The sequence below is a fragment of the Macrobrachium nipponense genome, chromosome 35, assembly GCF_015104395.2.
Source record: "Macrobrachium nipponense isolate FS-2020 chromosome 35, ASM1510439v2, whole genome shotgun sequence".
In the NCBI taxonomy this organism is placed as follows: Eukaryota; Metazoa; Arthropoda; class Malacostraca; order Decapoda; family Palaemonidae; genus Macrobrachium; species Macrobrachium nipponense.
Genome location: NC_061096.1, coordinates 51,245,382 through 51,272,373, shown reverse-complemented (window position 1 = coordinate 51,272,373; position 26,992 = coordinate 51,245,382). Strand labels below are relative to the sequence as shown.

Here is a 26,992-nt window from a genome sequence, read left to right as displayed (position 1 = left end):
GAGCATCCTGTCCACTATCTGTTGGTGTAGGGACCACTCCGTTCCCAGAATCTGATCCCTGCGGCTCAACTTGTCGGCCACTATGTTTCTTTTTCCCGGAATATACCTGGCCTTGATGTCTACCAGGTTCTCTATAGCCGGCCACTGGTGAAGTTGAACTGTCATCACATGTAACTGCCGAGAAACTAGGCCTCCTTGCTTGTTTATATAAGCTACTACTGTGGTGTTGTCTGACATCAATACCACTGAGTGTCCCTTTACTCTCTCCCTGAATTCTTGTAGAGCCAGGAAAGCTGCTTTCAACTCCAGCACGTTTATATGGAGTTCTCTGTCCTTGCAACTCCATTTTGCTGACACCATCAACTCCTCCATATGGGCTCCCCAGCCTTCTAGTGACGCATCCGAGAACAGCAAGAGGTCTGGGGAGGATTGTTGAAGGGGGACACCCACTGTCAGATTGTCGTCGTCCACCCACCACGCAAGTCTTTCCTCACTTCTGCCGACAAGGGAATTTGCTCGTACGGGTAATCTACTGTTGGTGACCAAAACTCCTTCATCCTCCATTGTAGGGACCGAAGGTGTAGCCTTCCTTGTGGTACTAGCTTCTCCAGGGAGGTTAGGATTCCCAGCACCACCTGCCACTGTCTTGCTGGCTGTGTCTGCTTTCCCAGAAAGGCATTCACCATTGTTTGCATTTCTCTACTCTTTGGTCTGTCGGGAATACTTTGGCTTGTGTTGTGTCTATCACCACCCAGTCCCATATATTCCAAACGTTGACTGGATCCAGCTGCGACTTCTGCTGATTCACCACAATACCTAGGCTGTGACAAAGCTGCAGGAGGGCCGCCTGTCCCTGAGTAATTTCTCCCTGGACTTTGCTATCACCAGCCAATCGTCCAGATATCTTATTAGCCTGATCCCCTGAGCATGCGCCCACGCCGACACGAGGGTGAACACTCTTGTAAAAAACTTGAGGAGACGTTGTCAATCCGAAGCACAGGACCTTGAATTCGAAAGCTTTCCCTGCAAGACTGAAGTGGAGAAATTTCCTTGAAGACTGATGGACTGGTATCTGAAAGTATGCGTCCATTAGATCGACTGTCAGCATAAAGTCTCCGATTCTGACTGCTTGTAGAACCGTTTTCGGAGTTTCCATCTTGAAACTGGTTTTCCTTATAAACAGATTCAGCGTTGACAGGTCTATTACTGTCCTCCACTCCCCGTTGGCTTTGGGTACCAGGAAAATCCTGCTGTAGAAGCCTTTTGTCGGACTGCATACTTGTTGCACAGCTCCTTTTTCCATCATCTTCTTCACTTCGTCCTGCAGAATAGTGGCCTTCTGAGATTTGTGGGCATAAGTGACGTGGGGTAATGGTTGATCTGTCAGGGGCGGGGTTTACCTCGAACGGAATCAAATACCCGATCCTGAGAACATCCACCACCCACTGCTCTGCCCCTAGTTCCTGCCACACCTTCCAGTGATTTGCCAGGCAACCCCCCACTGGTGTGGCCGAGTGATGGGAGGCGCCCATCCTATCTTCTTGAGCCTCTCCCTCTTCCCCTATTGCCCCTTCCTCTGTTGTTTCTATTGTGAAAGGGCCGATGAGTTATCCTCTTTGGGAAGAGGGTCTTGTGACTCTATTAGGGATGCTATGTCTCTGTCTTCTTTCGAGATATCTGCTGTTGTCTTCCCTCCAAAGGAGTAGTTTGACTGTTAGACGTTTTCCTAACTGCCTGTTGCACCAACCTATCGTTAGTGTCCATCCTTCTTCTATCTATCGCCTCTTCCAGTATGACCTCTGGCAACAGTAGTTGCGATTCCAAGATATCCCCATTCCTCATTGCTAACAGGGAATCCAAATCCACATTGCGGCTTAGTCTAGCCAATGCTGCATCTCTCCTCATTAGCAGGATATTTGCCCAAACATTGGCACTTACGTTTGTCAGGTACGCAATCGCCTTGGACCCTGACCTGTAGCAATCTAATGAACAATGGTTCATCCACTACTTTCCTTGTTGCTTCCGAGGATGCAATTTTCGCCACTGCTGTTGACCAAAGGTCTAACCAGGACGCAGCCTGAAAGACAGAAGAAGCTGTTGCTTCTAACGTAGCAGCCTCTTGGTACGTCATCGAAGGGCACTCCATTTTAACCTGATCCAAGGTTAATCCAGGCCTTAACCTTACAACATTAGGGTTCATTTGTCTAGACAGCAAAGGGACCTTCGGTGTCGTATAATATTTCCTTTGCTTTATCATTGGAGGGGGAATAAAATTTAAATGATCTATTAGATCTTAAGGAATTATCCCTCCCTGCAATCTTTGCGTTTTTACGTGTTGTGCAATACCGCTTCCGTATGACGTCGAAACAAGGCAATTCATACGACACCTTGGTATCCCTCTTTAGTCCAAACGCCATGTCAATTCCAGGAGGAAAGCATACTGGCCGGTGTTTCTGTCTTCTCCGAAAGGCTATTGAATTGACGAATCAAATCAATAACCTCTGCATACGAGGCCAGAAACTCTTGGTTTTCTCCTTCCTCCGGCTCTAGTGTACCACTCTCCGTCACGAGGGATGTTGTCTCGCCTCTATCTTCTGACAGACGGCCCGGAATTCCACGGCCGGCTGCCCCTACGGCCGCGGTCTCTTTGATCTTTGCTGGCCGCTGTTGGCTCGATCCCAGATAGTCAGCAGGGGAACGAGAACGTCTCACTCTTTCTCTGCTCACGGATCTAGAGCGAGAATCTCGTCTAGATCTCCAAGATGAAGGCTCCCTTAAGACAGAGGTAAGTTCGTCTCTATTAGCATTGGCATCGTTTTCGAGCGTCGGCGAGCCCGGCCTCGGCCTTCTATCCAGACGGACACTGCCTTCCACGAACGTATCCGCCGAGGTTGCCAACTCTCTATTTTTCGTACTTTTAATAGGAGCCTTATCGTCCTTCGTACGTATTTTGAACGGCCTTACGGGCGAAACTGGGACCTGCATTCCATCCTCTGCTGCACCTTTCGCCGCCAACGTCGATTTTACCAGAGGTATCGCAGTTTTTGCGATCCGAACTGGCAACTCCGCCTCGGCCGCTAGCTCGCCGGCCGTCACCTCTCTCGCTTGTTCGGACTCTTGCGAACGGCTTCGTCTGCCAACCTTGTGCTTAATAGCCACTGATTTTCCGACCTTCTTGCTGACTTGGAAATGACAGTCTTGGTCCGAAGAAGAGGAAGAATTGATTCTTCTCCTCTTGGCCCGAGGGATCCGCTAGGAACTCCCGAATCCTCCTCCAACGCTTGACTGGCGCTCGCCGTGACGTTATCGGACTTAGCGATGACGCCGAACTAGAGGAAGACGAAGAAGGCGAATCACACTTTTTCTTTTTGTCTCTCTTATTCATTCTCTCCTCTATATCCTGTAATTTCTGCATTACAGTTTGCATTGACGGGTCAGAAAAGGCGTATTAGCGTCTGGGTGCAGCGGAAAAAGGCCGAGAATCGGTCTGTGACGTCATCACGCCTGCCATCTCAGAGTGTGACGTATGTTTTGTGAACGTCATCCCTCTCGTAGGGAGAGACTGAGAGGTTTCTGCTGGCAACCGCACGTTTGCTGCCAAACTACCTCCCACGTTCTGCATCGCTGTAAATACTGAGTGGGATGGTGAAGCCGCGGCATTAATTCCCATAAATTGCAAGCCCGGAGGATGAGGAACATTCAGCGCTGCCGGACCCTGCTGGAACCGTGACGTCATATAATTGCCGCAAGCAGACCATCCAAGGTTGGTACGCCTGGTAGGCCTAGCGCTGACCACGTACCATCTAACCTATGCGCTTGAGTAGCAGGAGCCTGGAACAAAGATGGCGGATCTCCCCCTCTACTTGCTGGGAACAAAGGAGAGTGCAAATTATTCATAAAATTACCCAAGGCCCCTCCTGACGTTCCTATACAGAACCGCTAGGAGAAACCGAAGGGGGTATGATAGACAATTCAAAAGCAGGTGGAGAAACATATGGATCCAGCCTGGTTGGTTTATTACCGATACAAAAGAAGCCGGTAAGGTTTTGGTCATCCAAAGATGGCGTCACCGCCCCTTTCTTTTGTATTGGCTTTTGCCCATAGAACTTCTTCCACTGTTCCACCGACCAACCGCGACAAACAGAACACGGATTAGTAACCGTACATACGTTTTCCCTGCACCTACTACACGTTGGATGAGGATCCGTCGACACCGAAGTTAGGAACCTAGAACATGGAAAGCCACTGACTCCTGGGCATTTCCTTTGTCTCCTCTTCGAAGCGGTAGACGATCCCGATGTTGAGGCAAAATTCTCCATCATACCACGTATACACTCTTACCACACACTGTTCACACTTGGAGAAAGAAAAGGAAAGAAAAATAAAAAATGAAATGGATAAAGAACGGGCAAACTGAAAAACCGGCTTTAAATGAGATAGACAGTAACACGTCTTATCTTAAAGGCGGTAGGAAAATAACTGATGGGTCACAGGTAGCCGTGGGCATTCTGGGTATACATGCCCCGTGACCTGGTATAGATGCCATTAGTCCCTGGATCTCACAAGTGTAATTTTAATTCTACCGGTTTCCAGCTTGGCGCTAGTAAATCCTAATGTTAAGACCGAAGGTTTGTTTCGTGTATGAACAAAGTGGGTTTTCATAACAAAGAACCCACTCTCAAAACCCTTGACTGGTACACTCAAGTGACGCCATCAAACTTAGCTATGACATCTAGAGGAAGAAGACAAAGAAGCAGACGAATCACGCCTTTTCTTTTTGTCTTTCTTAGCAATTTTCACCTCTAGATCCTGTTTATTCTTCATAACTGTGTGTACCAATGAGTCAGAAAGCGTATAGGTTCGGAGGCAGCTAAGCAGACCAAGAATCAGTAGGCTGTGACGTCATGACTACCGCCATTTTGCAAGCGGTTTTGGCTATGACGTCATCACGCTTGATGGAAGCATGGGGCTCTTTATGGTACTCTTGCAGCCAAGATCAAGAGACCCAACCTTCTGTAGCATTTCTACTTTACAAGGATGTGACAGTCCTGGCTCGAAGATGAAGAAGAAACTATTCTTCTCCTCTTGGCACGAGGATCAGTCACGAAGTCCCTGATTCTAGCCTTTCCCAACTCTTCACAGCAGCCACACTAGACTAACTTTCCATCATTCACTTGTTCGACAATTACAACTACTTCTTGTGCTTTCATGTACAGGCAGTCCCCGGGTTACGACGGGGGTTCCGTTCTTGAGACACGTCGTAAGCCGAAAATCGTCATAAGCCGGAACATCGTCAAAAATCCTAAGAAAACCTTACTTTTAATGCTTTGGGTGCATTGAAAACTATGTAAACTGCATTCTTATGGCATTTTTCATAAAAAAATCCTTCAAATACTGATTATTTTGCATTTTTGGTGTCATATTTCATCTGCCAGATCAGCGTTGTAGGCGTCGTAACCCTGGAATATGCGTTGTAACCCTGGAAATAATGTCTGATGAATATAATTGAAAAGCGTTGTGACCTCGGAACGTTGTAAGCCGAGACCGTCGTAACCCGGGGACTGCCTGTAATAGGGATGTAACAATCCTGGCTCAAAGATGGAGAAGAAACTTCTCTTGGCTCTAGGATCAGGTACAATGTCCCTATTCTTCCAGGATTGGCAGGAGAACACACTGGCATCAAAGCCAGTCACCTGAGCTTGTAAATGCCTAAGCGGAAGGATACAGAGGAAAGACTTGTGTCTTTTCCATTGTGACTTATATCTCCTAACACTTGTAATTTCTCTCAAACACAATGTGCATTAAAAATCTCCAATCCAAAAGCATAGTTGTAAAGTACTCCTGTACCTCGAAATGAAAGTGGAAGCATGTCTCCATGTAGGCCACAGCTGTGAAGTGACGTCATGGCAGTTGCCATGTTTATGACGTCACTGAGCATCTCGAATGCAAAGCCAGCACCCTACCAGAGGTGCAAGGCTGTTGATGTTATTCTCGTAGGCATAGCAACCTGACATTAAAGGCTGCCTTGTTGCACTATCTGCTTCTTACAGATGGCGACGCATCCGACCGCCATCCAGTGCATATCAGGATAAAAGGGACATCCATCACGTGGGACCCTGGATTGCAGCACGACATTATATATCAAACCAACTGTCCTCCTTGGGTTGGTTCTTGATAAGCCTAACGCCGACCGCACACCTGTATCCTCTCTACTCGCGTATCTGGAACGAAAATAAGATGGCGATACACACCTCTCCCCACAGGGAAAGGAGTACAATTAGTCATAATTACTTCCCAAAGCACATCCAGATACATTAAAGCTTTGGATTACAGGCAATCCATATGAATATGCGATATTCCAAAGCACAGGTAACGAATTAACTGTACCTTAAGAGTTTCTTCACATACGACTTACTACACGATGAGTACCTCGACGTCGATATCATCAAAGAAAATATCAGGGCGTTTATCTGCTTCTTGTGATATCCAGGAAGACTCGCAGCATGAAAAGGCTTCATGTTCACATACCCGGGAATTCCAAACAACAAATGGAAAACAACAGGGGGCAAACTAAACCGGCTTTATAAGGACGGAGCAAAGCACGTCCTCTCTTAAAGGCGGTAAGAAAATAACTAACGGGGTCACGAGTTAATGAGGGGTATGTGGGTGGCTCCACATGTCTCGTGACCAAACACAGATGCCAATAGTCCCTTGCGTTCAAGTGTTCCATATCAAATTGCTTGGGTCATTTTGTGCCAGTGGGTATGGCTCATACCTACTGCATGCAAGTTTTAATGATGAAACTGCTCATTTTAAGCTGTCCCAATGATTCCTAGGGTTCAGTAGAGTATTGCGCTCTCTTTCTTGTGGCACATACACTGCTATTACTATTACCCAACAACAGTGACATACAGATAAGTAAAATCACTTATATTGTACACTAAGACCTTAGTTAATTTGAAGTTTTCTCTTACTGTCATTATGTTTTCCAAAGAGCTCAATAAACAGATTATAAAAGGAATTTGCCATGATCCTGAATTATTTTTAAATCAACTTTCCAAGCAAAAAAAAAAAAAATCATGTCATACCTGTGCAAAAATTGTGCTCTTGCAAAATACAAAGTTCTATGAAAATTTTATCAGAGATCTGGTTAAACTAACAGTTGCAGGATTATTAATAAAAAAATAACAATGGAGAAGAAAGGAATGACTGATTAAACTAAAGACTAAAGTGTCGGAAACTGCATTACAAACCTTATTATGTAAGCCCATTACAAGGTAAGGAAATGAAATGAGCTGGAACAGCACAAAGTATATAAGAAGTGAAGAAAGGTGGGCACAAGTGCATGGGTAGTGATCAACAGTAGTCACTGGGGATCCACTATTGGGGGAACCACTTGCAGGATTACTACTTGATGCAAGATCAACACGACTGCAGTCCTCCAGAGCAGCTATCATAAGTTCAATGAGTTGTTCTTCCAAAGCTATACAACGTTGCTTCTGCTGCAAGAGAAAATAAATCACTATAGTTCCTTCCCCCAGTTTCTGGTAACACCAATAAATAGTGAAGCAAATCAATATCTAGGATTCATTAGTTTATATACAGTACAGTAAAGTTCCATTTGCTAAAAAAAAAAAAAATCTCTATGACTATTTAAAAGTTAAACTTAGTACTTCAACTAGTTTCAGCTTTTCCACACTTAGCACCACCTGTCTAACTTTGTGTGTGCATGCAAGGAAGAGATCATATTGAAAGCAATAAATTAACCAGTGATGAGTGTGTGTGCAAGCACTGTAGTACAAAACAATTTTTCAGCTATCTAACAAATTAAGAAATGTATTTTCTCTCAGAAGTAAAGCTTTCTATTACTGTACATGGAAACTAAAGAATGCAAAGGCCTAGATTCACAATAATTCATTATATCAATCATAAAGCTGTACTCCTAGTCTTAAGGTACCTGTATTTCTAAATGTATCTTGTATTCAAGAGAAGCTGTAAATATAACATAAGAGAGGTTACTGCCAACAGGAGAGCACTATAAAAAATAAACATTGTATAGGCTATTTAAGCAGATGCATCAACATCAGCTGTTCTTGCAAGATGTCTGTATTACAAATACTACCATGTCTAAGCCTAAAATGAATACTATATGTACATACTTACCATCAGACACCATGAATGTGGTGGTATAAGTACACAAAAACTGTTTAATACAGTACTTCACAACCTGATGTACAAATTGTTGAAGTCAGCTCCTACTATGAGACTTTGTTAGCCTATGAATGAAATGATAAAGTTTGAAACAAAAGGAACAGGTCAAATTCAATTCCTCCTCATAGTCTACTGAGCTTTTCTCATTTACCCAAAATTTCCAACTGTGTGCAACTCATTTCATCTCATACAATCAGGATAACATGGCCCAAATTCTAGACGTGATGCCAAGTGGGGACTTTTGTCTATCATACTTTATTCAACCAGTTCAAATTGGTTACTGAAGTTAATTTTACATGAAACTGTTTTGTGTATGAAAAAAAAAAAAAAACTAAGTACATAAATACCAAAGATCTTGATGCAATGTGAAAAATTACCACACACTGCATATAAAAAGATACACCATTCACATACATGCACCTCTCACCTTTTTCTGAACATCCAGCACTGTGCAAACCATCTCCCGGGAATAGTTTTGTTTGATAATGTATCTCAAAAGGCCTGGCTGTGTATCTAATAATTCTGGGTTATATGGCAGAGCTCCTTTCAGTTGAAACTTGAGAGATACAGAGTCAAGCTTCCAAGAATTAAGAGCTGGATTGTTGTGACCTGTTTGAAGAAAAAAAATAGCTGTAACCTATATATAATGTACATAAATATACCAGCAACACTATATCATAACAATAGACTGAAATATAAGTATCAACATCTACAAAAAATAAGCAACCTACATAAAGTAAATAGGGCACTCACCTGAATGCTCCACAACTGGCCGCAACTTTGGGCGTCCAATAATAGAAAGCATCTGAGCTGCTCGGCGGAATTTATCCACAAAATCAGTCAGGAGTGAAGATAATTTCTGATAAAGAAATTCAGACGGAGATATTTGTAAAAACAACAATTACAATGAAAACTAGAACTACTTAAAAGATCAAAATTAAATATTTTTGAGTTGCAAGTAAAGTTCATCAACTATCCATAAAGTTTCTCTACTCCATCTATTTTCTTCCTACTTGTACATCTAACTTATTTGCTTCCTTGCTCCCATGTTTCTCCCTCATTACAAAAACAAATTCTTTAGGGCCACCCATAGAGACTAGAAGTTTCAAAGTTGTCAATTTGAGAATACAGCCTTCTAAACCACAGTAAGATTAAGACGGCACGATAGACGAAGAAATTATACCAAAAGAGGAACTTTAATCCCCTATGTACTTGAGATGATGATGATGATGGGGAGATGAAAATGTCTTAAACATGTCCTGAACACCATCTTGGGGAGAGTGATACATTATTGTGTCAACTGAGTTCCTCAGGGCACCACACAAGTTAGAAACCCAGCCTCTTTTGGATGAGAACTGAAAAAAAGGGAGGCTGCAGATATGGAAGCTGTATGGAAATGCAACCACAAAAAAGATATGTGACAGAACTTCAGAGTCCCATTATTACACAGCAAAGGAGGTGATGATGAATTATGCTTAGCCTTGTATCAAGTCCTTTATCCAAAACTTCAGTGTATTTAAGCAAACTTCTTCCTCTACATTCTTTACATCCCCTTTTGTAACTCTCTTTCCACTCCGCTAGTCCAATATCTTCTTTTACTATATTTCTACACTGGGTATACACATTATGGTTTCCCTCTATCTAACTCTTAACATTATAATTATAATTAAAATGGAGAGAGCCAAAATACTACCTGCATAATCTGAAAATATCATAACAAACACTAAACTGATATCAAGAAAACTCCAAATACAGGGGTAACAAATATACATAAAAGTTATCACTACAGATTTGACACCATAAATGAGTTGAGGTAGTTATGAATGATGTAATGACAAAGGCTGTATCTATTAAGGAAATGTCAAAAGCAAAGAATCAAGATTCTTTCATCAATTACATAATACCAAAATGATCTGACTGACAGTATGAGACAGTGCTAATTCCTATGTTTGGATCTATATCTAAAGGACAAAAGTTGTTTAGAATTTTAACACCAATATATATGACTCTATAACAGTCAGGTACTACTATAATTCTTTACTCATAAGCTATAAAAGTGACAATTAAAATAATAGTACCAAGTGTTTTTCTAACATTAACTGCAATAACATACAGTATTTGGTAAGCAAAAGTGATTAAGGAAACTACAGTCTTCACAAATTAAACCTGAACACCACAGGACATCAATTATTTACACATAGTAATAACTGAGGCAGTCTCAGTACATCAATGCATATCATGGATTTTTTTATTGTTATTTTTCTTACTTTATTCACCAATTTCTCAATATTTCAGAAATGCTAACATTATCTGTTACTGATCATCAATCATCCCACAGTTTTATTTACATAAAGCATGGAATGGCAGGTAAACATGCTCCCTGAAAATTATACATGATGATATCAGCTATGCTCAACTATCTTGCAACATACAGTACATACACATTAATAAAACATTACAAAGCTCTGTGTTTTGTTACATCACAATGAGAAATACCCCTTTTGGTTTGAAAATAAGTGTGCAATCTCTAAGCTTAAAGCCAAAAAAGGACTTGTGTTAGGGCAAAAAATAATACCTTGTATACACTCTATGCTCTATAATACGTTCTCAATACATTACCAACGTTACCCTTTCTTCTCCAAAGGTATTGTACTTCAGTTGCAAAAATTAATTTAATTTCCTCATTACTGATCTAACCTTTAAAGAAGCAAATATCGTCCATCTGGGTGGAAATTCTACTTACCCAATGAGGCCAGTTTTTGTATTCTGGATATAATTTTAGAAGCTCATTCACAATAAAGTACCCTGGTAATAATGATGCACTGCGATCAAATATCAGGTCCATAACCTCATAAAGGGCTTCAACGAGAGGAAGATGAGAACGTCTGAGATTAACAGGTAGTCTTCCTGCTTTCTCTAAACAAAGCTGTGAATAAATAAGGTAAAATGTCAATCTTTATGCTACTGAAAGCTGTCACCTTAACCATATAATTTCTAAATTCCAATTATGAGCATGTGACTTTATTCAGAAATACTATAAAGGTATATTCCAGAAATATTTTCAATAATTTCTCAACGATATAACTAAATCAATTCATGTTAAAGGTTAAACCTAGTTCATTATTCTAATACTGTAGTTAAACTTCTAACCAAAATGCATTATCACTTTGACAACTTCAAAAGTTGAATTTTGAACCTGCTCAAATAAGCATGAAAACTTTAAAAATCTTAAAATATACAACATGCTTATGGAATTGATTTTGACGAACGTAACAAAATGCTATCAATTCTCATATTCTTACCTTCATAATTTCTCTAACTCCTTTGTAGTCAACACCAGTTACAATCTTTTTGATGAGCCCAAAGGCAGTAATCCAAAAGATATCATTATCTGGTGTGAGGTTTTTGTTGGTTAAAAGACTAATACAGATGACTCTGAAAAAAGAGAAGAGTAGTAACTTATATTACCAACTTACAAAGCAACAGAAATTGCAACTTTAGCAGCCAAGGTTTACCTTCACTAAAAATTCTGGAATGGCATAGGGAAAGTTAACTATTTCCAACATTACTTGTGATCAATGACTAAATGAAAAATGTATAATAAATTTGTATTTTTCATAGCTAACAAACCTGAGGTCTTAACAATATGATAAATCTTCTAACGCCAGCTGGAAACCGGTTAAAAACAATCAAAGATTGTAAATGCAAGGAATCCGTGGCATCTGGTATCTGGTGCATAGCTGAGGTGAAGCACCTCAAGAGTGCATTTGAATCCATTGATGCATCAGTCTTACTTCCAACCCGGGATGAAAAGTAAGAGGGGAGGCTAGAGGTGGGCAGTCAACATTAAGACCTCAGGTTTGTTAGCTATGAAAAATATAAAATGGATTAAAAATTTGTCATTTGTTCATATGCAGAACAAACCTGCAGTCTTTACAATAGGAGAGACTCATACTTACTTTGGTGACACTGTATTAGTTGAGGACAAATGATGAAGTGCCGATGCTATAAACTGAGCCCGATGAGGATTATTTTGCCGAGCTAAAGCTGTCACAATAATTTGTACACCAGAATCCTGGACCCGGGCAGAAACTTCTGCATTTGACGCCCTGGGAAGAAAGAATAATGAGATAAATGAATAATTAATGCAGAAAATATCTGAAATTATAACTACTATGTTCCACATAGTACATAAACTCTTTTACGCTTTGATTATTATCACAGTAACTACCTTAGTGCTCTGTTTATACTTTTTTGTATATTTCATTTTTCTTTTGAAATTTTTACTTAGTATATTGTTACACATGCTGTACTTAATTTACAATAGGTGAATCTGAATTAAGTAACTTTGCACTTCTAAATTTTTATGATTCAGCAACTGTGGGTTGTGTGTTTATCTTCATTTATTTGTTTGTACCATTTACAATGCTCCAGTGTATGTACTTGCAAAGGGTTGCAAGAATGAACTTGTGGCTCATTCATGTCTTCCCTCAACATGAACCCTCACCGGTGTCTGTCTAAAGAAGTCAACAGTGGTCACCCCAGTTGGCAACTTCTATACAAATGACTGCCCTCACAATTACTCAAAGCCTGATCAATGGGTTTATAAATTTTACAGTATTCACAAGTGTTCCCCTTCCTTTATCAATGATGTCGCCTTTTGTCTGGGTCTTTTATCAAGGTCTCCTGGACATGTTCTGTAGGTAAGGTTTGGTAATTCTTACTGGCAGTAGTGGTCCCAGTGAACTTATGGAGAATTGAGCTCCTTCACCATAGGATACAGCCAACATTCATCATTTTTTCCTCTATCTTTCATATTCTCTAAATAGTAATGCCATCAACTGGCGAATTCAATGCTTCAAATGGAAGATCCAGCATTCAAGGACCTCTCCTGTCTGATTTATGCTTCAGATCTTGTGAGAAACGTAATTTGGATTCTTTAATGAGTACCTCTTCCTGGAATCTGATAAGAAAGTTTGAAAAGGCTACTTCTACTGAAAATAGGACTTTGGTCTTCAGTACAGGCAGCTCTTTTTCAGCCCCCATGTCTTCCTCCAAGCCTCCCTGACACTGCAAGTTACTCTGAAGGCCTTAACAGTTCTCAAAAAGCAAAATGTTCAAAGATAAGGCAACAGTAAAAAAGCATAAGAAGTTCATGTAAAGTACACTAAGCTTTCAGCACACAAAACATTAGTCTTACATTATAAGTTACAATATGCTTAAAGCACTCAAAATATAATCTAGGTACTTACTCTAAATGTGCACTGAATTTGTAACCTAAGGAGTTTACTGAAGATAAATACAGGCAAAGGTACAACTTTGCAATATTACTAGGGATTTTGACAAATAACATCCAAACACTGAAAGTATCAACCAGATGACAAAATGCTCCTAGCAGCAAAAGCATGTGAACAGTTCGTTGTTTAGAGGGTGTTTGTTGGAATATGTGTACAGCACCTGTGATAGGTAACCAAGGCCATCAAAAATTAGCGCACAAACAAAGGGAAATAAAGTGAAAAGACCATCACCAAAGTTAAAAGAAGCACTGTTTACAGAAAGGGGAATGGATTAAATAATTTTGAAACCATTTTATATTACAGTATAAATAAAGGATACAATTCTGAACAAAATTCCATATAGTAAAGCTGCACCCAGGAATGCAGATAATAACTAGTTTTTTCTTCACAAAATGAAGTATGCTGGACCTGGATGCATACTCAGACTATGGAAAACAAGACTATTATGCTTCTGTGGTGTGTCTAAAAATTGTTGCTACAACAGTTTAAGCCACAATAAAGTACTAGTCTTGTGAATAAGAGTGAAAGTAGCTTTCATTGATGTATAAAATCAAAACAGAAAAGCACCAAGGTTAAAAGTACTAAGGTAAAACACAACGTAAAACACAAATTTACAGAGACCCAAATATTATCAATTAGTAATAGACTAAATGAAATTTTTTAATAACTGCCATCTCAAGGTCAACTAATTCAGATAACTGAAAGCAAACTGATTTCAAATACTAGTTAAAACTAAAAATCCCAAACTGTACACATAATGACAAGCATCTTTAAATTTTCAAAAATAGTAGATATAGGTCACGTACAAATTCATGCAATTCTTAAGAGAATCAAAACGTACTACTGACTGAAAAGACTCAGCATGTTCATAACTTACCCTGCAGGCTTTGGTGTTTCAGCAGATTTCTGGGCACCCCCTTGCTGATTTTCATGGCTGGCTGCAGCTGATGCAGTCGCTTCTGACACAGTGTCAGTGAATGCCCTTTGCAGTTCATTGCAAACAGTTGTAAGATTTGCTGTTTCCTTCTCAGACTTAGGAACTTCCAAGAGATTTAAGAGGGCTTCTTGTAAGGCATCAACTTTCTGCAACACAACAAAAGTACTTTATTAGCTCTTTCATAATTTCTATAAACAATTAAGCTTTTGCATCTAACTGAAATAAAAGTGTACAAGCTTGTGGTTGTGGATAATGATAACTGAGATTTCTCATTCTGAAACTGATGTATCTTGTATGTAGTTAGATATGAAAAAAAATTTGGCGCATTATACAAAAATGTGTTGTTAACTCCTTCAATAATCTTTTGCTTACTTGAAAAGATGACAACATGTTAATATGGACAGCACTTTTTCCTTCTGCATCTGGGTGGTTGACAAGGGATTATAATCAAAGACTCCTGTTTCTATAGCTAGGAAAAATACAAGTTAATTCTAAATTGTGGTATTTGTTCATAAAGAAATACAAGCCATCAGCTTTTAAGGAGAAGACTCACTCCTTAGATGGGTAGATGGGAGGATAGTCTCTCAAATGACTGGCATGTTGAACTGGAAGTTTGACATGCATGAGAAATGTCCTTTTTCAAAGTGAAGATAGCCTATTGATTAGGGAATAAATTACTCCTATAACCTCATACACATCCAGGCACAGGGATACAAGATTGATAGGGCACTCTGCCAGCTTGAAATAAGACTTCTAGCCTACTAAGTGATGTCCCTGAGGTAAAATGGGTGAAAGTACTCTGGTACCACCTTACACATGCCTTTGTGAACTCTCACCCAGACCTGATGACTCTTCTCCATGCACGACAAAATGTATGCCTGCCTCATCGCTTCACAAAATCAGTGTCTCCTCAACCACCTTATACCTGCTGGTTCCATAAAGATGTGGCAACACTTTGGCCGAAGAGGATGGGTTTTCCTCAGATAGGACCACAGGGGTCGCACTAGGCACAAAAGTACCTTCTTCTGATTCCCACTGATGAAGTCTTGGTGGGAGGGAACTGAAAAGCCTTGTGTATTATATCTAGCTAAACACTGAGTTTTCGCCAAAAAATGTTATTGTTATAATACAATTAAGTTTGTTCATACTTACCTGGCAGATATATATATGCTGTATTTTCTGAAGTCCGACAGAATTTCAAAACTCGCGGCACACACAGTGGGCGGCCAGGTGGTAGTACCCATTCCCGCCGCTGGGAGGCGGATATCAGGAACCATTCCCATTTTTCTATTCATATTTTATTAATGCCACTGTCTCCTGAGGGGAGGAGGGTGGGCACTCTAATTATATATATCTGCCAGGTAAGTATGAACAAACTTAATTGTATTATAACAATAACATTTTGTTCATGCAACTTACCTGACAGATATATATATATAGCTGAATCCCACCTTCGGATGGTGGGAAGAGACAGAATAGGATTTGTAGGAAACTTAAATTAAGTAGATGATGTACACCTTGGTTCCTCACCTGTTAGCAAAGTAGACTTTGTGATTACTGTCACTTAAGCCTGCTTCCGCTTAATCAGAGTTGCCAGCCAGGTGGAGACCTGTAGTGCTGGTGTGCTCTGGATGCTCTGTCAACAGGGACGTGACCTCAACGTGACAAGACCATTGAGCCATACATATGAGGGCTACGAAGCAACTGACCACCACCTGACCAACTAACCAAAGACCCCCTGAACACTAAACTAAGAGATGGGAGATCTTCACACAAGAATCACCACAAACCAAAAACACAACAATTAAAACTAACCTAAACCTAACTAAGGGATAGGGAAAGAGCTACCTCCAGCCCCTAAGACTGTGTCTGCAGAAACGTATGGCCCAAGAGAATTACAGTCGTCATAAATCGTTCTCACATCCCTTAGGTAATGTGAGGCGAAGACAGAATTACTCCTCCAAAAGGTGCCATCAAGAATGCCCTTGATTGACATGTTCTTTTGGAAGGCAAGAGAGTAGCGACAGCTCTAACTTCGTGACTTTCCACTCGTAAGAGGCTCAATCAGTCTTCTGGCAAGATGAATGAGCCTCTTTAATGACGTCCCTCAGAAAGAAAGCCACAGCATTCTTAGATAAAGGTAATTCTGGTCTCTTCACAGAGCACCAGAGATTACCTGAGGGACCTCTTACCTCTTTTGTTCTATGAACATAGAACTTGAGAGCCCTGACAGGGCACAGGGCTCTCTCTGGTTCTTGGCCCACCAGACTTGACATACCCTTGATCTCGAAACTTTTCGGCCAAGGGTTAGAAGGATTTTCATTCTTTGCCAAGAAAGTTGGGCTCAAAGAGCAGACAGCGTTGTCTCCTTTGAATCCCGCTAGATGACTAAAAGCTTGGATTTCACTAACTCTCTTCGCCGTCGCCAGAGAAGTTAGGAAAAGAGCCTTCCTTGTCAAGTTCCGAAGAGACGCTGTTTGAAGAGGTTCAAAAGGACTTGACATTAAGAACCTAAGAACTACGTCAAGGTTCCATGAAGGCGGTCTCGCTTGAGGAAGCTTCGAAGTCTCAAAAGATTTCAAGAGATCATGAAGATCCTTGTTGTCAGAAAGGTCCAGGCCTCTGTGCCTAAAAACTGCTGACAACATGCTCTTATATCCCTTAATGGTAGGGACTGCTAATTTCTGCACATTCCTAAGAAAGAGCAGAAAATCGGCTATCTGGTTCACAGAGGTCATGGAAGAGGAAACTCCCTCCTTTTTACACCATACCCTGAAGGAAGCCCACTTCGATTGGTATACACCTCTTGTAGATGCTCGTCTTGCATTTGCGATTGCTCTCGCAGCTGCTTTCGAAAAACCTCTCGCTCTGGCCAACTTTTCGATAGTCTGAACGCAGTCAGACCCAGAGCGGAGAGGTTTTGGTGATACCTTTCGAAGTGAGGCTGTTTGAGATCTTTCCTCCAGGGCAACATCCTTGGGAAGTCTACAAGGAAAGGCATGACCTCTGTGAACCATTCTCTCACTGGCCACATCAGGGCGATCAGGGTCAACCTCGTCCCTTCTGAAGCCGCAAACTTCCTCATGACTTCCCCCATGATCTTGAATGGCGGGAAGGCATACAGATCTAGGCCCGTCCAACTCCATAGCAATGCGTCCACAGCAATTGCTTCTGGATCTAAGACCGGGGAGCAATACAGAGGAAGCCTCTTCGTCCTCGACGTCGCGAATAAGTCAACCAGAGGACGTCCCCACAACTTCCAAAGATCTCGACACACGTCTTTGTGTAAGGTCCATTCCGTCGGTAGGATTTGGTCCTGATGACTGAGAAGGTCCGCCCTGACGTTTTGCACTCCTGCAATAAATCTTGTCAGGATCGTAACCTTCTTCCTCTTTGCCCACAGCAGAATCTCCTTCGCTAGGTGAAACAAAATCCTGGAGTGTGTTCCTCCCTGATTCTTCAAATACGCGAGGGCTGTGGTATTGTCTGAGTTGACTTGAACAATTTTGTTCGTCAATCTTCCTTCGAAGAACTGCAGAGACAGAAAGATCGCTGCTAGTTCTTTGACATTGATGTGCCAGGCTGCCTGTTCCCCTCTCTCCAGGAGCCTGACACTTCCTCCCCTCCTTGGTGTTTGCTCCCCAGCCCGCGATGGAAGCGTCTGAGAACAACACAAGGTCGGGGCTCAGAAGACTTGGGGACAAGCCCTCTTGTAGCTTCTGCGGATCGAACCACCATCTTAGATGGCTCTTTGTCGATTCTGAGATCCTCAAGATCGCATTGAGATCGTCCTTGGCCTTCCATTTTGTCCGCAAGGAAAACTGGAGAGGCCTGAGGTGCAGTCTTCCCAAGGAAACAAACCTTTCCAGCGAGGAAATGGTGCCCAGCAGACTCATCCATTCCCTCGCCGAGCAAGTTTCTTTCCCCAAGAAGGCTGAGATTTTCTCCAATCCTAGCCGCTGATGTTCCTGGGACGGAAACGCTCGAAAAGCCACTGAATCCATCTGAATCCCCAGATACACGATGGACTGTGTCGGGGTCAGATGCGACTTTTCGAGGTTGACAAGAAGTCCCAGGGACTTCGCTAAGGCTAACGTTAACTGCAGGTCCTTCAGACACTTTTCTCTCGACGACGCTCTGATAAGCCAGTCGTCGATCGTCGAAGTAAAGGGAAACTCTTATCCCTGAAGAGTGTAGCCACCTCGCCACATTCTTCATGACGACGGTGAACACCATCGGAGCCGTGGTCAGGCCGAAACAAAGGGCTCTGAAATGACAATTTGTCGAAAATTGCATTTTTTCCTAACTATACAAAACCTGAGGTCCTTAACAATAGGAAAGTAGCTAGCGGCAGCTGGAAACGGTCGTAAGCTTCGAACAAGGGGAGAACGGTAGTTAACTGCTTGTCCGACAGTGGTAAACAAATCACTTTTGCTTTTGGCCCATGCAAAATACGCAGAAGTGAGGGGTGGGTGGCATGAGGAGGGACTATATGTAAAGGACCTCAGGTTTGTATAGTTAGGAAAAATGCAATTTTCGACAAATTGTCATTTGTTCCGCTAACGTAATACAAATCCATCGTCCTTTAAAAAACAATAGGAAGACTTCACTTCTTGTGGGAGGAATCTGAGTCTTTTGATGAACAGACTGGTGTTCGTCCATCCCTGGAATGCCTCCTGGTCGTAAGAGCGAGGGAGGGATCCAAGCCTCTGTCCGATTGATCGTGTGTCACCGCAGGATCAATGGTCAGACCTCTGGGCCGAGTACTAAGAGAGAGGCAAGCGTATCTCTTCGTACCAGCAAGCAAGAACTTGTTCCTGTTTGCAAGAGGCAACATAAAGTATGGGTTGTCTCAAGCTGGCATCCACTTCCTCCCCCTTGTTGGAGGAAGTGGTGGATATACGCTCCTATCCCTAGTGAAAGGGATAGGATGGGGCTCTGTTGAGTAGCTCACCTGCATCTTGTCCTAATCCAGCAGGGTGACGACCGTGTCCCTCTAACCACAGGTAGAGGGGAAGAAAAAGATGGGAAGAGGAGCCAGTCACACTCTCATTCACTCATCCATTCTTACGGTCACACCAGGACTCGATGCTGTTCAGCCTGCGAGGGTCTGGGTTCGCTACACAACGTGTTGAGCAGCCACCACGGGTCCCAAGGAAAAGATCCAAGGACCTGTGGCAATATCCCGAGGTAGAAGGAAGGGCATGTGGTCTGGTGGACCAGACCCCTGCTTCAGGTACCCTGCGCCACGGAGAAGTTTCTTGCGGACCAAGGCAGCATCTCCTTCGCATCGAAGGCGGTGAAGTCCATTAGGGAGGGAATTGTGAACGACTCGAACCAATCGTCAGGGACCGAAGGTTCTGAGTCTTCGCTACGAAGTTCGGTACGAAATCGAGCGTCACGGATCCCCATCCCCTGGATGCTTGACTTCGCAGGAGAAGTCATGCAGTTCCTCAGAGGAAAAGAAGGAAATAGTCGCATGACCTATTCCTCTTCTCTACTTCGGTGATGTCCAGTACCCATACTGGTCTGTCCGTTTGCCACGAAGTCTCTCGCATCCTCCTATCCCCATGCAGCGAAGTTCTCGGTAGTGGATAGGACACCGACACTCCATGGTGGGTGTCGAATGGTATGGGTACTGTGACAAGCTATTAAAACGAAGTAATGATTGCTGTTGTAACAACCGAACTAAGTCAACAGCGTAGTTCGTAACTGACTCGGGCGCTCTTACAAGCTGCCGACTGACTGCGTTCGGTAGAGGCAAGTTGTCAAAGCATCCGAGTAAGTCACGTGACCTTCGCCTTAAAGGGTATGCCGAGAGACCAAACAAATAATGTATTTGTTTGTCACCAATGCCGGACAGCGAGTGATGATTCTCTTAAGGCATGTGCCCAACAGGCGAAAGTCAATTGCCTTCTAGAGACCGAGGGTCCCTGAAGGCAAAAATTATCTTCATGGTTGTTGAATCTCAGCTAAGGAGAAACAACACTATGTACCGTTGAAGACGAAGGTAGATATTGAATGCAACCTACGTCTTCATTCAGACGAATCGAGAGAATGGATTCTCAAGATTCATAACCTGTGCTTACAAATGACTGAAACGCTAACCGCTATTTCATTGCTGTCCGGTGAGAAGTCGTAGTTGCAATGAAAGCGGGGCGTTCTTCAGTAATGAAAACACAGGGGAAAACCGCCTGAAAGAACTGCTTCTCATGGGCTGAACATTTGGAAGTAAGAGCTGTCAGGTCGGAGAGTAGGCGATGTCTTCTGACAGATCTCGTAATTCGGGTTGAACAATGAACAATTGTACACCTACGAATACGAGATATTTTGAAGACAAACTCAGATGTCTGCAAAATCATTCGCATTATCGCAGTGCGATGCAGCGGGAGACTTGTACAGACTTCTGTTACCGTGCGGTAAACAGAAAGATGAAAGAGTCCAAGAGATATCTCTATTGAAAATTCTCGCAATGTCGAAGGCGATGGACTCTAGCGTCACAGCAGTAAATGGTCCTTCATTATTGCGAGAATCCCCATTAATCAGAGACCTAAGTCCATGATTGTTGGGCAGAGATACGGTTTGGTAGTCAATCAAACCAGGGGAGAGAGAGACTAACTGACCGTGCATCTTCGGAGCCCAGCTGAATACTGAGCTGCTGTCAGGCAGTTCAATACGCATTAGTTGAGCCTGAGCTCTCGCCGACTCGTCATCCTGAGTTGCCATGTAATCCATTATTCCATGAAGGAATGCGTTCGGCTAGAACTACCGAGCATAAAAGATATGCTCGAGCAATTATATTAGGCGAAACGAATTTCGGTAAATATAAAAGTTGAAATGGTGTTGTCGTGACAAAACCATAAGTATATAAAATTGAAACTGAAAACTCCTGGGAGGTTGCAGGCAACCCGAGTTGCAGTTCAATTAGAATACTTCTCTTCTAAGTCGCAATCCGTAGATAAACTAGGATATGCGCCTACCCCTCGGACAATTCAACTGCTTAGTAGAATCATGTCGCGAGGTTAATATACGTAGTATATTTGTAGGATTCTGAACAACGATCTCCATCCTAAAATTCTTTCCTTCAAGAAAACAAAATAAGGATTGAGATCGACCACCTTCGATCTCTATCAAAGAGTGAAGGAGAAGTCTTCCTCGAAGGGGGAAAGCTTCAATGGTGAACAGAATACTAAGGACGATAGTTCAAGCCAAACTGGATATTCCCGTCCGATCTTCTCTATTCCAGGTTTGGTCGCCTACTGTAAGATAGTTTCTTTCATCAGCAGTCTTCTTCCCAATGCTAGAAATTCCAGGAATTCGAGCATAGCGAGGTTCCCGATTATCATGTAACATCGGGGATTCTCGTCTCGCTCACTTTAGACCGTGGTCTCGCCTAAGTGTTTGGAGATCGTAAAAAACTCGAACACTCTGAATGCGCTAGAAATTCCTTAGAATTCTAAGCAGTCTGCGAAACCCCCACCGAATTCGTCAAACGATATCGGCTGGTGGTCCTCTCGATTCCCGTAGAAATCGAGAATGGGGCAGGATCCCTCCTCAACGACCGGGCTTACGTCAGGTAGGACCCCGAAGGTCCCCTCGGTAGCGCAGTCCCCAACGTGGGATCCTACAGAAAAATCTCTGTAGGATCCCTCCCCTTTCCCTCGTAGCCGTAAGGAGAGAGGGAATGGGGGAGGAATTGGATACTCGCTCGCCTTCCCAGTGAACTAGCAGTTGGAGAAGAATAGGAGCAGCCATCGCCTTGCGGCGATGGTCTCTCAGAGTCTGGGAAAACGTATCGTCAGGAGAAAACGTTTCCCCCGCGGAGGGTTACGAAACTCTCACTGTAGTAAGGGTCTGCCGCCACTGTGAACGTCGTCTGGGTGGGGCTGATCGACACCTGACGGGGGAGAGCCGATACCGTCCTCCGACTCATTCCAGTCCTCGTCGAGGTCGAAACCTCTCAGGAGGACCGAAGGAGTATTTAAATACGGTGTCCGAAGACACGTAGAAACGCGCTGTCGCAGTAGAGGAGGTGGAAGTAGCTTGATCGACCGGCCAGAACTGAGCGAGCCTTCTTGTCCGGAGACGAGAGACTCTGGTTCGAGACAGAATCGGCAAGCTCCGATCGCGGCAGACCCACCGTCGGTTTGGGTTCCCTCTCGGGCCCAAAACGACTCGAGCAGAGACGTGGGCTCTGCTGGTGGGAGCGGCAATCCTTCCGCAAGGTCATTATGCTGACGAATCAGCTTAATGACTTTCTGTAATCTCCTCTGTATCTCGGGAGTAACCGCGTCTTGCGGAGTAGGACCGTCCAGTCCTTCCAACAAGAAACAGATCCCGATATACTCCTCCTTCCGAAGGAGGAAAAGCGGCAGACCCCTGACGGTCGCCTCCAGCTACTTGCACGTATGTCCTGGTCGGTCCTAGAACCGTGCCTGGTCCATACGGCGTCATAGCGGGATCGCGAGCGGCGCACCTCTCGCGATCACTCATAGGTACCTCTCTCCTCCCGGTGTAGCCCGAGGAGGTTGAAGGTACAGGAGAGGCAGACCTGACGCCCCCCCCTAGCTCGCTGCAGGACCAGCGTGCTTGGAGGGCTGCTGCTGATCGTCAACCCGCGCGGTGGCGATCGAGCAGCAGGCCTAGCCTTGCCGCTCGCCTGGGGCGAGAGGCTCGGCTGAGAACGTCGACGCTGATCTCTAGCGTCAGGCGAGCTGTTGCTGGTTACCATCTTCGCCCGGTCCCGTGATGGGAGCGGCGTCAGGTGACCTGCTAGGTTCGCTGTCGCGGTGAGACCGGCGAGCGTCCTCTCGGCGCGTCGAGCCGCTGGTACCAGCCGTGGCTGGTACCTGGCGGACGGCCGCGGGGACCCCTTCCTCGCGTCAACTCGTGGCTGGTCAGCGACCGTCACGTCAACCCGAGCAGCCAGCTGTCGCTGCGAGAGCGTCCACTGCCTGACGAGCGTCGTCTGCACGACTCTCGCCAGTCTTCTGCTCCGCGCTTCGGTCTTGACGGCGAGCGAGCTCGGGCGTCAAGACTTTGGCTGGACGGTCTCCCGCGGGAGACCGTCCACTCGGTACTTCTCGCTAACGAGAAGCCGAGGCGGATCCTGGTTTAGCGGCAGAACCGCTAGAACCAGGCGAGGAAGTGCCAGCCGAAGCTGGTACTCCTCTGGTCCCCGTCTTCTTCTCTTGGTAGAAGAAAAGACGGGCCCTGTTCCCGAGGGAGCAGGAGGACCAGCAGAAAGAGCTCCCCGAATCGCCGGAGCGAGACGGGCCCTTAGAAGGTCCCGAAGGAGCCTTCTAGGGGGGAAAACCCGGGTTACCAGCTGGTCGCTGCAAGAGCGGCCTGCTGGCCTGGCAAGAGTCACCTGAGCGTCTCTCACCAGCCTTCTGCTCCGTGCCGCGTCTTGGCGCCGAGCGAACTCTGGCGCCGAAAACTTGGCTGCACGGTCTCCCGAGGGAGAACGTACACTCGGGATCTCTCGCGAACGAGAGACCGAGCCGGAACCTGGCGTTAGCGGCATCGCCGCTAGCACCAGGCGAGGAAGTACCAGAGCTAACCGATACTCCTCTGGTCCCCGTCTATCTCTTCTTGCGGAAGGGGAGACGGGCCCCGCTCCCGAAGGAGCAGGAGGACCAGCAGAAGGACCCCCCGTCCCACCGAGGTGGGACGGCCCTTAGAAGTTCCCCGAAGGAGACTTCTTAGGGGGAAGGGGGAAGGCAGGCCTTCTTCTTCTTCGGCTTATGGGCCTTAGAAGTCGAAGGGGAAGAGGCAGCAGCAGACGATGAAGACGAAGATGACAGCTTCCTCTTCTCCTCTTCCTCGTCAGCTCACGCAGGACAGTCGTCAGGTCCTCCATCCAGGCCGGAGCCGGGGCTATGTTGCCGAAGCAACACGGCCCGACTGCACCTGTCCGGAAGGACCTGGGACTGGGGAAGACACACCGTGGGCAGGACCAGCATGGACAGGCACAGGAACCAGGAGCGACAGGAACAGCAACCAGCCCAGGAGCGGCAGGAACAGCGGCAGCGGCAGACCCAGAAGGGACAGCCAAGCCAACAGCGGGAATCACATCAGCGGCAGGTACGGCAGGCCCAGCGATCGCCTCGTAGAATCATCGGCCAGCCAGCGGAACCTGGGTCCTGGCGCCCGGTCCCGGGGCGAGCTGCTGGAACAGCGGAAGTCTGGGGCAGGCAACACGAAGAAAACAGGCGGCGGCGAACCCCACCTCGGTACGGCTGCGGCCCTAGTAGCGGCAGACGGCGTCATCGACACAGCATGGGAGTGTAGACCGGAGGAGGGGGGAGCAGCATAAGCGGCCGTGGTAGTAGTGGAGACCGCCCCAGACCTCGCTAGACGCTGCAGCAGCCCGTGGATGCTAGGCACGCCCTGCCTCCGCGGTGGTCCATACCTGTCCAAGGTCGTCTCCCACGGATGTAGCACCTGCGGTAACATAGATAGATTAGTAAGAGGGGTTTTCCCTCACGCACGGGGGGGGAAGACATGCCCCACCCCGAACGCAAGGAAGACCCCAAATACAAATACAACGAAAAAGCTGAGCGGGGCAGGAAGGAAGATGAAGAATCGGATACCAAGGGAGTCGCGGTGAGAGCTTTCCGACGACTTCCCCTGGCAGACCTTCGCTTCCCCTACCCCCGCACAGCAGTGAAAAGTAATATGAAAATGAAACAGAATACTGCCTTGCGATTCCACTTCATAGAACTTAAAGGGGGAAAAAGATCAATTCCCGGGTTAAGAACGGAAACTTGATCCAATAATATGATGCTATCATAAATATATGATATGAAAATGAAACAGAAGGTACTGCACTTGCGATTTCATTTTCACATAAAAAATCGTAAGGATCAATTCCCGGGTAGACGAAAATTGATCCAAATTAAATTTCATGCAAATAAATAAATGAAAATGAAAAGAATATTGCAATTGCGAATCCACTTTCATTGCATTCTATTATACAAAATTAGAAGGCTCGTGCCGAGCGCAAACACACTCTCGGTAACGAACGCACAGGGCAAACATATAATGAAAGAGTACTTACATTTTTCAATTACACACTTTCGCCCACAATACATGACTCGGTGCGAGCGCGCCCTCCCGCCCTCGGCACCGAGGCATAATTCAAGGGTTCAATTCATGAAAAGAGAGGAAATCGCCGCATCTACGGCGATAACTCCATGTTGGTTCATAATTAAGTAATGAAAATGAAAACAGTGTACTTACAGTTTCATTTTCAAGTCAAACAAACCATTAGTAGAAAACACAATATAACAAAGCATACGACGATGAAGCGGGCAGAGAGCGATGACGAACACGTCCTTCACACCCGCGCCGAAAAAAGCAAAAGTGATTTGTTTACCTCCCAGTTCGCGCGGCGCGCGACTGTCGGACAAGCAGTTAACTACCGTTTTTTTTTTTTTTTTTCTCCCCTTGTTTCGAAGCTTACGACCGTTCCAGCTGCGCTAGCTACTTCCTATTGTTAAAGGACCGATGGTTTGTATTACGTATCGGAACAACTGCCACACTTTGTTGCCTAAGACGAATCTTAGATACTTTCTTGAAAGAGGGTGGATCGGGATGTGAAAGTACGCGTCCTGCAGGTCTAAGGACACCATCCAGTCGCCCCCGGGTCTCAAGGCTCCCAGAACAGAATAGGCGTCTCCATCGTGAATTTGGTCTTTTCCACAAAAAAGAGATTGAGCCTGCTTACATCTAGGACTGGATGCCAACCCGACGACTGCTTTGGTACTAGGAAAATCCTGTTGTAAAACCCTGGAGACCCCAGGTCCGCGACTTGTTCCACCGCTCTGTTGTAAAAGATCGAACAACACTTGTCTCTTTTCTCCCTGATATGATGGAGAAAGGTCTCTGGGAGTCGTGGAAAGAGGAGGAGGATCTAAAAAGGGGATCTTGTACCCCTGCTCCACGATCTTGAGGGACCAAGGGTCCGTATCTCTCTCTCTCCATGCTCCCGCAAAGGACTTCAGTCTGGCTCCGACTGGTGTCTGAAGGACATGAGTTTCACTTGGATGGGTTGGGTTTGAAGAAGCTCTTCCTCTTGCAAGCCCTCTCCCTCGAGGAGCTGCTCTCGAGGGAGGAGCCCCACGAAAGGGTTTAACCTTCTTCGGCGGTCGCACAAAAGACGAAGAAGTGGAAGGAACTGCCGGACGTCTCGAGGACTGGGCTAAGAGGTCCTGCGTTGCCTTTTCTTGTAAACTGCTTGCCAGGTCCTTAACCAAAGTCTGGGGGAAGAGATGGCTCGTAAGAGGAGAAAAGAGCAGCTCCGCTTTCTGAGCTGGAGTAACAGATCTAGCTGTGAAGTTACACAGCAAAGCTCTCTTCTTCAGGAAGGCAGTCCCAAAATGAGAGACAAGCTCCTCTGAACCATCCCTGACGGCCTTGTCCATGCACGATAGCAGCGCTGGACAGCTCCCCCAAACAACTGAGAGACTCTGGGCTTTCTAGATTGAAGATCTAGAACTCCCAAGCAGCCAGTCCAAAAAAGTTGAAGACTTCAAGAGTCCGT

At 44.8% G+C, this 26,992-nt stretch overlaps 1 protein-coding gene across 1 annotated transcript in view; it reads right to left on the bottom strand.

Moving 5' to 3' along the window:
* LOC135208342 (mediator of RNA polymerase II transcription subunit 23-like) overlaps window positions 1–26,992 on the bottom strand; it is a 242,334-nt gene that overhangs the window by 192,342 nt on the left and 23,000 nt on the right. The window contains exons 6-12 of the mRNA XM_064240445.1: window positions 14,386–14,591; window positions 12,171–12,320; window positions 11,514–11,646; window positions 10,955–11,137; window positions 8,965–9,070; window positions 8,639–8,820; window positions 7,254–7,502 (exon numbers count right to left, since the gene is read on the bottom strand). Of these exons, the coding sequence (XP_064096515.1) occupies window positions 7,254–7,502; window positions 8,639–8,820; window positions 8,965–9,070; window positions 10,955–11,137; window positions 11,514–11,646; window positions 12,171–12,320; window positions 14,386–14,591 (1,209 nt within the window). The remainder of the gene's footprint in view (window positions 1–7,253; window positions 7,503–8,638; window positions 8,821–8,964; window positions 9,071–10,954; window positions 11,138–11,513; window positions 11,647–12,170; window positions 12,321–14,385; window positions 14,592–26,992) is intronic.